Consider the following 13,251-nt stretch of genomic DNA (forward strand, 5'->3'; position numbering starts at 1 on the left):
TTTAAAGAAGTAACATGTAACGAGCAAACACTACTTTTTAAAAGTAACTTCCCCAACACTGTCTGCTACTGACAAATCTTTTTCTACATTCTCTAGATACCATGTTCTCATATCACTAATTTAAACGAGATGTACTGCATAGCAGTAACCTACAAAATATGACTGCTGCTCAGTCCTGCACATTCTCTCCGCAAAAATAAATCACGCTTGTCAGTTTGTCTTCTACTCCATCCCCTACAGTTGCAACTTTTGTGTGTGTGTGTGTGTGTGTGTTTGCTTGGGAGTGTGTGTGGAGGTAAGGGTGTGACTGTGTGTTTATGTGTGTGTGTGTGCATGTGTGTGCTAGTGTGTGTATGCATGCCTGTGTGTGTGTCTGTGTATATGTGTGCACCTGCGTGTGCATGCCCCTTGTGCATGCGTGTGTGTGTGTTTATGTGTGTGTGCGCGTTCATGCGTACTTGACTGTGTGTCTGTGTGTGCGTGTGTGTGTGTTTATGTGTGTATGTGTGCATTATTACATTATTACGTTTGGTGAGTTTAAAATGTGCAGATTTTTATCAGCTGCATGTGTTGAACTCAGCAGGTGCCAGTAATTAAATAAACAAAAAATATATGTATGAAAGTGTAACTGGGTGTATGTATATTTTTATTGTCCCGTTTTGCTCCCATAGTAACGAATTACATTGCTCTATCTTGCTAGTAATCAAGGATCTTTGTTAATATCATGTCATTATGTTGTTTAGAACACACCGTGAAATAAAGTTTTCACCTTACAACTTTGCTGATAACATTTAAAATGTCAGTTAGCGCATTAGCAAGGATATTGTGTAACGTAAAGGCTACTGTTGATGTTGTTTCATAGCCTTTTGCTTGTGTGTAGTTAGGCCCACTGCTAGATTTTGACAGGAGCTCGCGATATCGCTTTAAAGTAAGCTACTTTGGCTCACGCAAGCTGTCAAACACTGTCTACTCGCCTATGTGTGCACCCCTCTGGTTTATACATCCAGTGTTTATGTTAGCTAACTGTATCTAGATGTGTTGCTATCAGAGCAAGACGTTAGAGATGGCGCATGACATGCAGTGATGCCTCGTAAAAAAAAAAAGAAAAAAAAAAACACTATTTAAGCACCGAAATGAGGCACCGAAATCCACGTTGTTATTCGATGCAGTTACTACCGTGTGCATCGGCACCGGTGCCATATTAGAACCATGTTTCGGTGCCCAACCCTAGTTGAGATGGCGCCTTAAGACCAACATACAAAAAAACTTTGGACATCCTAGGGCCTACGGTTCTCGAGATATTCACAAAAAACTGTATCTGCCCTACCTCCTTTTTGGGGGTCCGGTGCGGCAGGTAGGCTATGGATCAAAACGAAAATCAATGGTTCCGTGTGATCCACCACCAAGTTTCATGCAGCCCAGTCTTTAGCTTCGCTAGTGCGGTGGTCATAATTATGTATAGTAAAAATGTGACGGCATTTGATGTTTTTTGACCACTAATCATTCTATTCTTTGCTGCTGCCCAAAAATACAGATCTGAGCCAGAAACTTCCTCATTAACAATCCTTTCATTCCTGTTGATTACATAAAGCAGCATCACTATGATCCTGAAGTAAAAAGTGAAAACAATACAAACTTTCACTTCTCTTTCACTGTGATAGCCTTAGCAAAAATGTAGCTTGTTACAGCTAACAGTGCCTTGGCTTTGGCTGCTCCAACACTGCTGATCTCTCAGACCTCACACAGCAGAGTCCTCTGCAGCAGTAATTGGATTCAGATGGTCTGTAGGCTTCATCCTGCTACTTTGACAGCAAGAACAGTACAGGAGAAACTCAATCTTTTGTCCAGGTGTCTTCACAGTGTACTAGTGTTCACAGACTACCAGACACTCCACACAGTCTCACGACGCTTGGACGACCGGGGAACTCATGCCGTTCTGTGTGGACAGCATGGGAGTCCAGTCAGGCTGGTGGAAGTGGATGTCAAAAGTTTGAGCCCAGTCGGCAAACACCCGTTTCTCGGTGATGAAGCGATGGTGGCCTCCGCGCTGACCACGCTCATGAGACAGATACATGATGCACTCTGAGACATTTGATGGCCCGTAGTAGTGATAGGAGACAGGCTGGTTGGGATTCCTGTGCCAAAAAAGTAAGAGAAGAATATAAAGAGGTCTTTGACATGTCTGAAGTGGGAGATTCTCTGTTTCTGTGTGTTCGAGGCCTAGCCCCTCTCTTTCTCTCTCTCTCTCTCTCTCTCTCTCTCTCTCTCTCTCTCTCTCTCTTTCTCTCTCACTGGGCCTCTCTGAAGTTCTCTCTCTCTAATGATCTGATATGCTGCTGATGCACAAACTATTATCTGTGTATTTGATCTGATCTTTATATTTAGTGTGTGGGGTAGAACATTTTGTGCAACTGAGAACAAGTGCTGTCCGGATGGGAACTCATTCGCTGTTGTGTGTTTGTGTTGTTCTGTGTGTGCATGTGGAATCATTTGCACATAGACATTAGAAAGCAACAAAACGGGGGTCATGAGGTTTAGATGGTGACGGTAGTAAAGGTGAATAATAAATAAAGGTAGAAAGTAAAAAAGGGGGGATGGGGGGTTCAAAGCTTTTTAGTCATGAGATTGGTTTAGATGGTGACAACTATACCCTTACAACTAATAAAACAGATACAGTATAATTTCACTAAATTAGTGATTTCATTTTATAACTTGGTGGGAAGTTAATGTAATGACGTTTTTGACCTTCCCACCAATGTAATAACTTCCTGCAAACGTAATAATTATTGGTTTATTACGTTGGTGGGAAATTATTACATTGGTGGGAAGTTATTATGTTGGTGGGTTTAAAACATGCAGATTTTTATCAGCTGCACGTGTTGAACCCAGCAGGTGCCAGTAATTAAATAAACAAAGAAAAATAAACAAAATATAAATGTATGAAAGTGTAGCTAGGTGTATGTATATTTACGGACATTGGTAAAATACTGAATCACTGAAAGCTATGCAGCACTGCTAAAATGGTACTGAACTAATGTATCTAATTCAGCATTATCAGAGTTGGCTTGGAGGTATGACACCTGGGATGCTGAGGTAACGAAAAGCAGTACTTAATTCAAGAGAGACTTACTGACAAAAGTCAGGTGACACCATTCCATAAACGTCAATCCTGTTACAAAGCTCAATGGCCAGAATCATGGTGAACCATCCTGTACTCAGCCAGGATTGAGATATTCGTCTGCAGGGTGGGAAAAAAAACAGAACAAGTGAACTTAAGAGGACCTCTATTCTAGGTTACAGTATTGGATTACAGTGTCAGTGTAGGCACGAGGTGTACATCTGTCAATGTGGTGTTTGGCTCGACAAGGGGGAATCATCTGCACTGTAGAAACACATCTGGATGCAATAGGTTTTTTTTTTGATTGGGAACATTTTTTTTTGATTTACAAAAGTTCTGCCAACTTGAATCATGTTTTAAGGCACCTGGCTGGTATTCCCATGCAGGTAGTCTCCCATCAAAGTATCAAGTAGGCCCAACTTTGCTTAACTCTCAGTTGGAACCACACTGAGCACACCCGGAAGTTAAAGCTGCAGCCGGCAAGTCTGGCAGATTGAGGGGATTTAGCCAAAATTTTGAATGTGTACAACTCACGCCCCTCCCCCACTACCACCAAGCACCCTATCATCGAGTTTGTGCTCGTCAGTGCGTTTGCACCAGACTGTGATTGACAGTCAGATCTCACACATCCCTGCGCTGATTGGACCAGAAGAACTGGGAGCGGTGGATTTTTGAAAAACAAATAACAGGCTCAAGGTGGAGGTAAAAGCACAGGTTTTTTTTTTCTAAAACAGACAGAATTATGTTATTCTGTTGGAGCATAGTGTCGGTTTCAGTGAATATGATTAAAAAAATCTTGCAGCTTTAGGAAATATCAGGCTTGGTTGTTATTTGGATGGGAGTTCGCCTGGTAATACATGTTATTGTTTTTTTCTATATAACTAGATGAAGAAGGACATCCACATTGGCAGAACTGTTTTCTAAACTTTTAGTTTCCTGTTTGTACAATGTAGAGACCTGTTCTGTGGCGGTAGCTGACCTTTAACCAGCCAGCTCACGTTTGAAATTCCATACTAATACATGTCTTAAAATACACGCTGTAACCCTATCCTCTGATGCAGTTGGCGTGGCAGTGGGGTGCCAGAATAAAATCCACAATACCAAAGTACTAAAGACTGGGTTTGTGTGGCCAGTTCTTTTTATTTTCTATTAAGCCTGTAATATCTTCAGGAATGTATAACTCAACAACTAACTGCTACTGATCACAGATCGCTGATCATGTGTGTCAAAAATATGAAATGCAAACTTTGCACACTACATTTTTACAAATCCTCCTTTTTTCTAATTACCGATATTTGTTCAGATACTGCCATTAACTGCTGCCATTAGCTGGACCTTTGTTGGAGTTGTACAGACCTCAGGGCGTAAACTACCAGCAGACAATTGTGTGCAGTAGCAGGAATAGTGGAGGGGGGTGGTGTTTTCTGTTTTTGGGATTTGTGTGTGTGTGTGTGTGTGTGTGTGTGTCACCTGTCCATCCCAGTCTCGTCTTTAAAGAGTGTGTCCAGCTGCTGCATCTTCTGCTGGGAGACGGTGTATATCTTGAGCTGAGGCAATGCTCTCTTCATATTCCGCAGTCTCCTGTAGCCTGATCCCGGCAGGCTCATTAAAGAGCTAGGGCCCCAGAACACGTAGACCGAGTCCTGACCAGGCTGGAGCAGGTGGTGGCGGTTCCGTAGCAGCTGGTCCATGCTGGAGTGGGCCACCACCCGCAGGCTGGTGCGCCGGCCCACGTCTGGCTCGTAGCCCTGGGTCGGGGCGTCGTTCATACGGATCACGCATTCCGCATGGTCGATCTCCTCTGCCCGCTTGCCGCCCGTCAAGTGCCCAGAGCTTGTCACCAGGGAGCAGGAGTTGCAGTGCATCCTCAGGGGCTGAACAAGGAAGTGTGGGGAGGACAGAGAACACATCACATTCTGCTAGGAGATGTCCTACTGCCTTTCACACAACAGAATGCTTCAGTGTGTAAACATACACAACCTGGTTTCTGCCCATCAGTCAATAAATGGAATTGAAAACAATGGAGATAGCGATTCAGGGGCTACTCAAAAAATCGGACCAAATCTCACCAAATCGGACTTCATTACAATCCATACCGACACAAGGCTCTGAATGGGAAAAACTTTTAGCTTTTAGAACAATTACATGTGGCAAGTTCTCACATTATCCTTTACCTCTAGACACCATTGACATTTCCAGTAATATGATGTGTGCTCATGAATGACTCAGCAAAAATAAATGAAATGTCAGGTTAAACTCCATGGTTTATGGGATTGCTGGAATGATGCATTTAAATAGTACTGTATTTTAGTGATAAATGAAATAACATATCAATTCTCAAAATGTATTTAAAAATAAAAAGAGGGGGAAATCTAATTAAATAATCATAATTTAGGCAAAACATAATGAACATTGACAAAAGTCAATGAGCTTTTGCTATTTTTCAGCTTGGAGAAGGTGTAATCAAAAGGTCAAAAAACACACTTGAGGCAAATTGTGCAGGGGGAAAGTGCTTTGACAGGAAGAAAGAGCCATCATGAACTTACCACATTATTGGCAGGAAGATTGACTCATCAAAGGAATGTCGCTCAAGGAATGGTTCAGTGTTCCCTGATCATAAGTAGCTTGGGTTTTCCCATGCTGCCTTACGCGCACGATTTTATTCACGCTGCTAGGCAGCCTGGATTCTATGGACTTTGTTTTCACCTCAACGAAGGAACCAATCACAAAACGGAGGAGGGCAGCAAGACGATGACGACAGACCGAAGCCGTTATGAGCTAGACGCATTTGATAGACATTTGTAGCACCCAATAAACGGCTCTGGGCATTAGTAAACCAGGTTTCAAATACGAGAAAATGAATGTCTAGTTCCCAGACCCCATCTCAATGAGATGAGGACTGACGTTAGCCAGGCTAGATCATCACACCATGGCCACAACAAAAAACTCCCCCAATTTCCAAACCCCTTTCAAACATAAAGCCGACTTCTGCCAATAAAAAGCTCTGTATCTACAGGTTCCACAGGGCAAAATGCATGTGTTCCTCCTCCTTGCTCAATTAATTGCTGTTATGCCCCAAGAAAGTCATAAAATCGGACGTTTGGAAACGACAAATTCAAATTTGCTATCAGGCTCGTCTATGTTCACACAGGCAGGGTTCCTGTTGAGAGGGACATGCAGCTGCAGCACCACTTATCTGGTGAAAAGAAGGCCTACTTCTTGTGACCATTCACATTGTCAAAATATAGACTGGAGCTATTCATGCAGCCCAAGAGACACACTTCCAGCCTGCATGGATGTTAAGGACATGCTGTATTAGATAATAAGTACAGCGTTCACAACTTACAAGGGGAGAAGAACATCCAGTGTGATGTTCAAATTTGAGGGCCTTTGGGGAAAAAACAACCCAATGCTTGTGCCTTCCTCTACTTTGGCTCAGTTAAAAGAATGAGTTGCTTTCACTTGCCATCATCAATCTGTTCTGCCCTTTACCCAAGCCAATAATTAATGATTATTGTCTATGAGCATGTGTCTGTCAATTAATCTGCTTTTCTCATCAGATGTACTCACACCTCTGCCTGAGAGTTTGCATTATAGTCCTTGTTACTCTATCAGGCAGAGTAGGCAAACCATGAAAGCATACTGTTGATTCATTAAGACAGCTGTTTTAAGAACTACGTGTTGCTATTAGTAGCAGCTATTCCGCTACCATAATGCTTTTTACTTGAACTGGTATTTCTGTACCACAATGTTTATTAGATTCACTGTTGTCTGGAATATCTCAAGATGCATGTCTCTGGCTTAAAGGCATAGAAAGGAAAACAACCCTTAACTTGGACCATTATCAACAACAGGATCTTCACACACATTTGACATAGCTAACTACAGTCAACATCCAAATATGGCCCACATATCTCATGCCAAGAAAAATAGTGTATTGAAAAAAACAAACACACAGGGTAGGGGGGACAGAGGCGAAGAACATACAATATACCGACTTTGATACATCATTGAAAATTATGTAGTACTACTTTTAGTACAATAGAAAACACAGTCAAGCACAGATTTACCAGAATCTTTGCTTTTAGAACAGGCTCAATAAGTGAAGAAGTGAGGAGTGGGGTTCTTATATTGATCCTTCCCATCGTGTATTGAATGACTCCTGGGTGTGAGTTAATGGCTAATAAACTGTCCGCCCTCCACCCCATACCACTAAAAGCATCCTCAGCCCCTCGAGGGCATTTTCTTGACAGGGGAATCTGGAGACTGAAGCTGCTTTCACCAGCATCTGGAGATTAATCCCAGTCGGAAAGGTCTCCAGATCAATTTAGCAATTCTCTGTGCTTCAGCCGAAGCAGAGAGTAATGAACGGAGGGCCAGCAGGCGGCTGTGCTTGTTAAGAGGATGTCTGGTGAAGGCTAATAGGCCTGGTATATGGTTAAACTTTTAAAATTTTATAAAATTACATTGCCAAATGTTACCATTGCTGCTTTACTGGATACATTGGTATACAAATACACTAAGTTGTTTTACACTACCTGATTATCAACGATGTTGTTGTAACCATCCAAGGTTAATGGTGAAGATCTCCATGATGAGGCTCGAGGATTGGTTAGTCTGGCTCTATGTTGACTCACCAACAAGTATGTACCCAGCAAGATCCCAGCAAGGAGCAATCCATAACACTGGAATCAAAAAGGCAAGCAAAGGAAAAAAACAGCAATAGGTCTACAATGAAAACAAAACCTATATGGTGTGATCTGTAGGCCTATTAGTTCATAGGTTTTTAATCTTGATGGGCATTATATAGATGGGCATTGGATAGAGAGCATCCTCACCAACTGTGTCACAGTTTGGTATGGCAACTGCTCTGCCCATGACCGGAAAGCACTGCAGAGGGTGGTGAAAACTGCCCAACGCATCACCGGTTCCTCATTCCCCTCCATCGAGGCCATCAAGGGCAAGCGATGCTTGCGTAAGGCGCGCATAATCATCAAAGACTGTTCTCACCCCAACCACAGACTGTTCACCCCACTTCCCTCACGGAGGCGTTACAGGTCTCTCCACACCCGAACCAGCAGGTTCAGAGGAAGCTTATTTCCAGCTGCTGTCACCCTACTAAACTCTAGCTCTGCATCCCGGTGACATCCAACGAACTAAGCCCCCATCACCCCCCGCCCCGCCCCCGCCTGATGCCTCCTTGCCTGTGCCTGTTGAGGTGTCCATGACCATGGCAGCCTTGAAAGGGACAACAAGGAGGCGGACATCACACATACACTTATTCTTAATACTATTATAATGTTACTGTTTCTGCACTACAATGGTACTGTTACCACGCTGCACATAGCTGTCCATATCTTCATACTAAATGTCCATGGTTCATACTAAATATCCATATTTATTCAGTTTTTCTGTAATATATTCTGTTAATACACTGCACATATCTATATTGTTCTTACTACTATTATAATGGTAATCTACTGCCACTAGATTGCACATATCTGTACATGTTGTTCATACATTGTTCATATTACATAGCCATATTTATTCTGTTCTTCTTCTTAAGTTGCTGCTAATACACTGCACATACTTATATTTAATGTATATTACCCTAAACCACCTTCTGAAAACAACTGTATACTACTGTCTACACTGCACTATATCTTTTGTCCTGTATATGCACCAACTACTTTTTATGTCACATTGCATTTTTCTGCTTTTTGCACTTCTGGTTAGACGCAAACTGCATTTCGTTGTCTCTGTACTTGTACTCTGCACAATGACAATAAAGATGAATCTAATCTAATCTAATTTAATCTAATTGCGCATAAATGGGATACCCCAGTAGCCTTTATGTACTCGCTCGCAAATAGGCCACTGCTGGCATATCCCTCAACCAGTCACCAATGCAGACATACTTCCAACATCTGCAAAAACACACCGAGGTTCAATAAGAAAATTAAAAATTATAAAATGCAATTATTATGATAAATTATTGCCATTTTCCTTTTTGTTTTCAGCAGTTGCTTATACGTTCATGTTTTTTGACAACTGTTCTACCGCAATACACAGTCTTTAAAGGTTAACAGAATACGAATTCTAAACACAATCCTTCCTATAGCCTGTATTGTAAGTGTAGGCTATTTAATTGTTATGTAGCCTACTTATTCAAGTAGCCTTTTATGACACATGCCTACCAGTCCATAAAAAAAAAAAAAACTTCGAGGAAGTCCCACTGACAGCTCGCTCAGGCAGCGTGACAAGAACACTTAACTTTTAATACACACTAAGATTTCCTATAGGCCTACCAACTTGATAAAAAAATCACGAGGAAATGAAAGTCACATGTGAATTTTTGACCATCTGACTGTGAGCTTCAAAGATAGCATTCAGTAGTTCACTAGTTGTCAAACTACATCAACAACGCCACAACAAAACGTCACACATAAACATTTGCGTTTATGTAGCATACATTATTAGGCTACCTTTTTCATTATTGAGGAAATGCTGGATCCGTTTGTTCAACAACCGTTGTCTTACTTGCTTAGCATCCCTCTTCAACTGGAATCTCTTCGCAAAACAAGATCAGAGAGTGGGGCGTGCAGCGACAGCGAGTGGTCGGTACTTGCAAGCGTGGTCCTAAAATGCGCCGTGTTCTATACAGTAGGCTACACTGCCGCTCCCAATATCTGCACTATACACTTGAACTAAGTATTTGAAGCGTGCAAGTAGGCGGTTAGGGATCACAGTCTCTGAGATAGGCTGCCCTAGCTTCTGTCATCTCACCACAGACACCCAATGGGCAACGCCTGTTCTAAATCTGTATCCTCTGCCTGCCTTTGTTTCATTTATTCATGTCCTGTCCTGTTTGAAGCATGCCGAGGATGCTTTTGGTAATCGTCAGGAGTACCATTAAGCAGGGGTGGACTGGCAATCTGGACATTCTGGTAATGTCCAGAACGGCCGTCCATCCAACGGCTGTCGGCCTGGCTCAATATACAGTAGGCCTAGCCTACTTTATCAGCCAGCCCAGTGTAGCTCTCCAAATAAATAATATTATGCTTCACTTATGCCTGTGTAGGCTAGTAACCTATCTACGCTATCAGTCATCACTGCTTTAAAAAAACAAACAAACAAAAAAACTAGCAAAATTTGTCTTATCGCCTTTTCAATAGCAGGATAGGCACAAGGGACAAATCACGTCACATGACTTTTTTCATGTCAACTTTATTTTCGCTTCCTTCGATGTAGCCTTTTCTTAAGCTGACAACGAGATGCATATAAGCATGTAAACAGGCCAGCTATGGGGTCACCAAGGTCCGGATCTCTGTCATTTTCTCTCTGTCAAAATGAATTTTGAAGCTAAATATTAACCTGAATAAAAATAAAGAGCAAGAGCATTCTTAATTCAGTTTTTACTGTGTAAAGGCATGTTTGGAGGGGGGAAACACACACACACACACACACACACACACACACACACACACATTTGGCATGCCCTTGATGTTAGTCTACGATTAATGTGGATAATGGGCTATCTAAAGTGAAATGCACCTCCTTTCAGTGTGACCAACAGTGTTTTCTGTTCTTGCGCAAAACAGACAGGTTGTTGCCTCAATGCCTCATTATTGAATGATGAAGAATGAGTTGCATTGTTTACTTGTCTAGATGTTTGCTACCACAACTACCACATATCTGCAATAGTTCTAACCCTAGGTCCATAATCCATACACATATTGGTGATACTGTGCACCAACCTGACCAAGTTGTAGGCTTTATACAGTATGTGCAATGCCTGTTAGTCTTAAAAAGATGAACATACACTCAAGGCCATTTAGACACCTAATGTGTGTGCGAGTACGATGGTAGTGGCCATTTTTGAAAGAGAGTCCAGGGCCTTTTTTTAGTCCCAGTTCGTCCCTGCCATTACGGAATTGAGGTACTCTGATGTGACACACTATGATATTGTTGATTTTAGGACGTTTTGCTGCGTTTGAAAATCAAATTATTTTGCCTCATATCTCACGCCTACATCCCTGCATGTGCTACATATTGTGTATGTGAGTTGTGAAGGGTTTTCTATAAAAGTCACAAAGTCCATGTGTAACATACCTCAGTACTTTTCTCATTCTGTTTAATTTCTCCCTATAAGGAAATTCCAGGCAGGCCCACCTACTGAGTTGTGGTTTGATATTGTTTGATAAGTTATTGAAATAGGCCTACACAAAAAAATACATCAGATTTCACAACCAGATGCAAACATCTTTTTCTTCTAATTCTTAGCAATGGTCAGAGTAGGAAAAACTTCCTCACCGAAATCTCAGCCAATTCGACCAAGCCAACAAATACAATATTTTACCGAATGCACCAAATAATTAATTATCTGGACTTTCATCAGTGTGTGTCATCTTCTGAGATAACAGCAGGAGAGCCACAGTGCCATGAGGCCTTGTTTGTGAACATCATGAGACAGACAGAAATAATGCTTTTGACCTCATACAGACGAATGCTTTTGACCTCAGAGGCCTAGCCTATTTACAGCATTACTTAATGGGGTACTCGGGTCAATGGGGATTACTCTAAACCAGGCAAATGATTTGATTTCTGAATGACAAAACTGCTAATAACATTCTGCACTGCCTGTTTGTTTAATGGCATGACTCTAAAGTAAGCATTTAATCCTCAGCATGACATTCTTCAGGACACACTCAGAACATTTAAAGCATTAGCTCATTCTGATAGCACCAAATTATTCATTAAGTGAAATCACAGAGGGAGTGCTGATACCCATGTACTCATTTGTAAAATTCAGCCCATTTACCATGATTATTCTGTTTCTGAATTAGATTGTGTTGTCACAACAAGCACTGCCACAGTACAGAAAAGTTGGCCAAATCCCAGATCTATTATCAAGGGCTTGACACAGAAAGAAAGAGGTTAATTGGAACACACTATATTTAATAACTTTGCACACACAAGTAACACATCATATGGCTAGAATTTGGGGTTACAGTATTCAGAAATAAGTGTTGAAGGGATGTAAGGCAATTCAAAACAAATACTAGATATACCGCATAGCTGTACAACATATGACCACCGCTTAGTCCTGTATCCTCTCCGCAGAAATAAATCACGCTTGTCAATTTGTCTCCATCTCCTCCTCCATTTGTACATGCTTGTATGTGCGTACCTGTGTGTGTGTGCAAGATCGATCCCAATGCCCCATATCCGTGATGGGGACACTGCACTGTAGGAGATGCCGTCCTTCGGATGAGACGTTAAACCGAGGTCCTGACTCACTGTGGTCATTAAAGATCCCATGGCACTTATCGCAAAGAGTAGGGGGTTCCCCGGTGTCCTGGCTAAATTCCCAACCTGGCTCATTCAATCTGGCCCCCTAATCATCCTCCACTGTAATTGGCTCATTCACTCCCTCACTCTCCACCTCAAGCTGGTGTGTGGTGAGCGTTCTGGCGCATAATGGCTGCCGTGCATCACCCAGGTGGGTGCTACACATTGGTGGTGGTTACTAGTGAGGTCCCCCCATCCATGTGATGCGCTTTGAGTATCGAGAAAAGCGCTATATAAATGTAATGTGTTGTTGTTGTGTTGTGAGTGCGTGAGTGTGTGATAAAAAGGTAGAATATCATACTTTGATAGATGATGCATCCAGCTGTATGCCCTTGAGTTAAAAAAATACCCTTTTATATTTTGTGTGTGTGTGTGTGTGTGAGTGTGTGTGTGTGTGTGTAAGCTGTATGGAGACTCAACTCTTCAATGTCTATTACTGTAAATCTCAGATAACAGTTTAACAGTGGAGGGGAATAAGCTCTGATCAGAATGCACCAGATGGGTTAGCTGCCACCAAAGACTGGAAATGCAGTCAGGGCAGTATTAAGGACATGTTCCTCAGCAAGGCACTGCCTACAGCTAATCAAAGAATCAAAGTCAGGGATTGGGCCCTTTTGATTTCAGTCAAATCATAAGTACAGGAGAAGGGAGGGAGGAACCGAGTTCGGTTTCAAATCTCTGTCTGGAGTTTATTGTGTGGTGCACATTAAAACTGTAAGTGAAGATTTCCGGGAATTCTCTGAAAAATTCTCTTATCTACATTCAACTGTTTTCACAAAGGT

General features: G+C 41.9%; 1 protein-coding gene across 3 annotated transcripts; it reads right to left on the reverse strand.

The window, feature by feature from the left end:
* Positions 1 to 1,231: 1,231 nt before the first annotated feature.
* On the reverse strand, positions 1,232 to 9,865 carry st6galnac5b (ST6 (alpha-N-acetyl-neuraminyl-2,3-beta-galactosyl-1,3)-N-acetylgalactosaminide alpha-2,6-sialyltransferase 5b). Of its 3 annotated transcripts, XM_042056827.1 has the most exons (5): positions 9,604 to 9,864; positions 7,657 to 7,803; positions 4,589 to 4,992; positions 3,131 to 3,238; positions 1,232 to 2,135 (listed from the first exon to the last, which is right to left on the reverse strand). In XM_042056827.1, the coding sequence occupies exons 1-5, from the start codon at positions 9,610 to 9,612 to the stop codon at positions 1,901 to 1,903; spliced, it is 903 nt and encodes a 300-aa protein (XP_041912761.1). In that variant the 5' UTR covers positions 9,613 to 9,864; the 3' UTR covers positions 1,232 to 1,900. The 3 variants fall into 3 exon arrangements, with proteins under 3 accessions (XP_041912761.1, XP_041912762.1, XP_041912763.1); XM_042056828.1 differs by lacking the exon at positions 7,657 to 7,803 and having other exon boundaries at positions 9,604 to 9,865; XM_042056829.1 differs by lacking the exons at positions 7,657 to 7,803; positions 9,604 to 9,864 and adding an exon at positions 5,665 to 5,766.
* Positions 9,866 to 13,251: the final 3,386 nt, after the last annotated feature.

This window comes from Alosa sapidissima, chromosome 12 (genome assembly GCF_018492685.1).
Source record: "Alosa sapidissima isolate fAloSap1 chromosome 12, fAloSap1.pri, whole genome shotgun sequence".
Lineage (NCBI taxonomy): Eukaryota > Metazoa > Chordata > Actinopteri > Clupeiformes > Clupeidae > Alosa > Alosa sapidissima.

What these genes read in the sequence shown, in the direction of transcription:
- st6galnac5b (XM_042056827.1), bottom strand. An exon ending in ACAACATCGTTGATAATCAG is followed by an intron (nt 4,993 to 7,656) that starts GTAGTGTAAAAC and finishes TTCCTTGTTCAG; the next exon opens with CCCCTGAGGATGCACTGCAA. An exon ending in GACGAGACTGGGATGGACAG is followed by an intron (nt 3,239 to 4,588) that starts GTGACACACACA and finishes CCCACCCTGCAG; the next exon opens with ACGAATATCTCAATCCTGGC.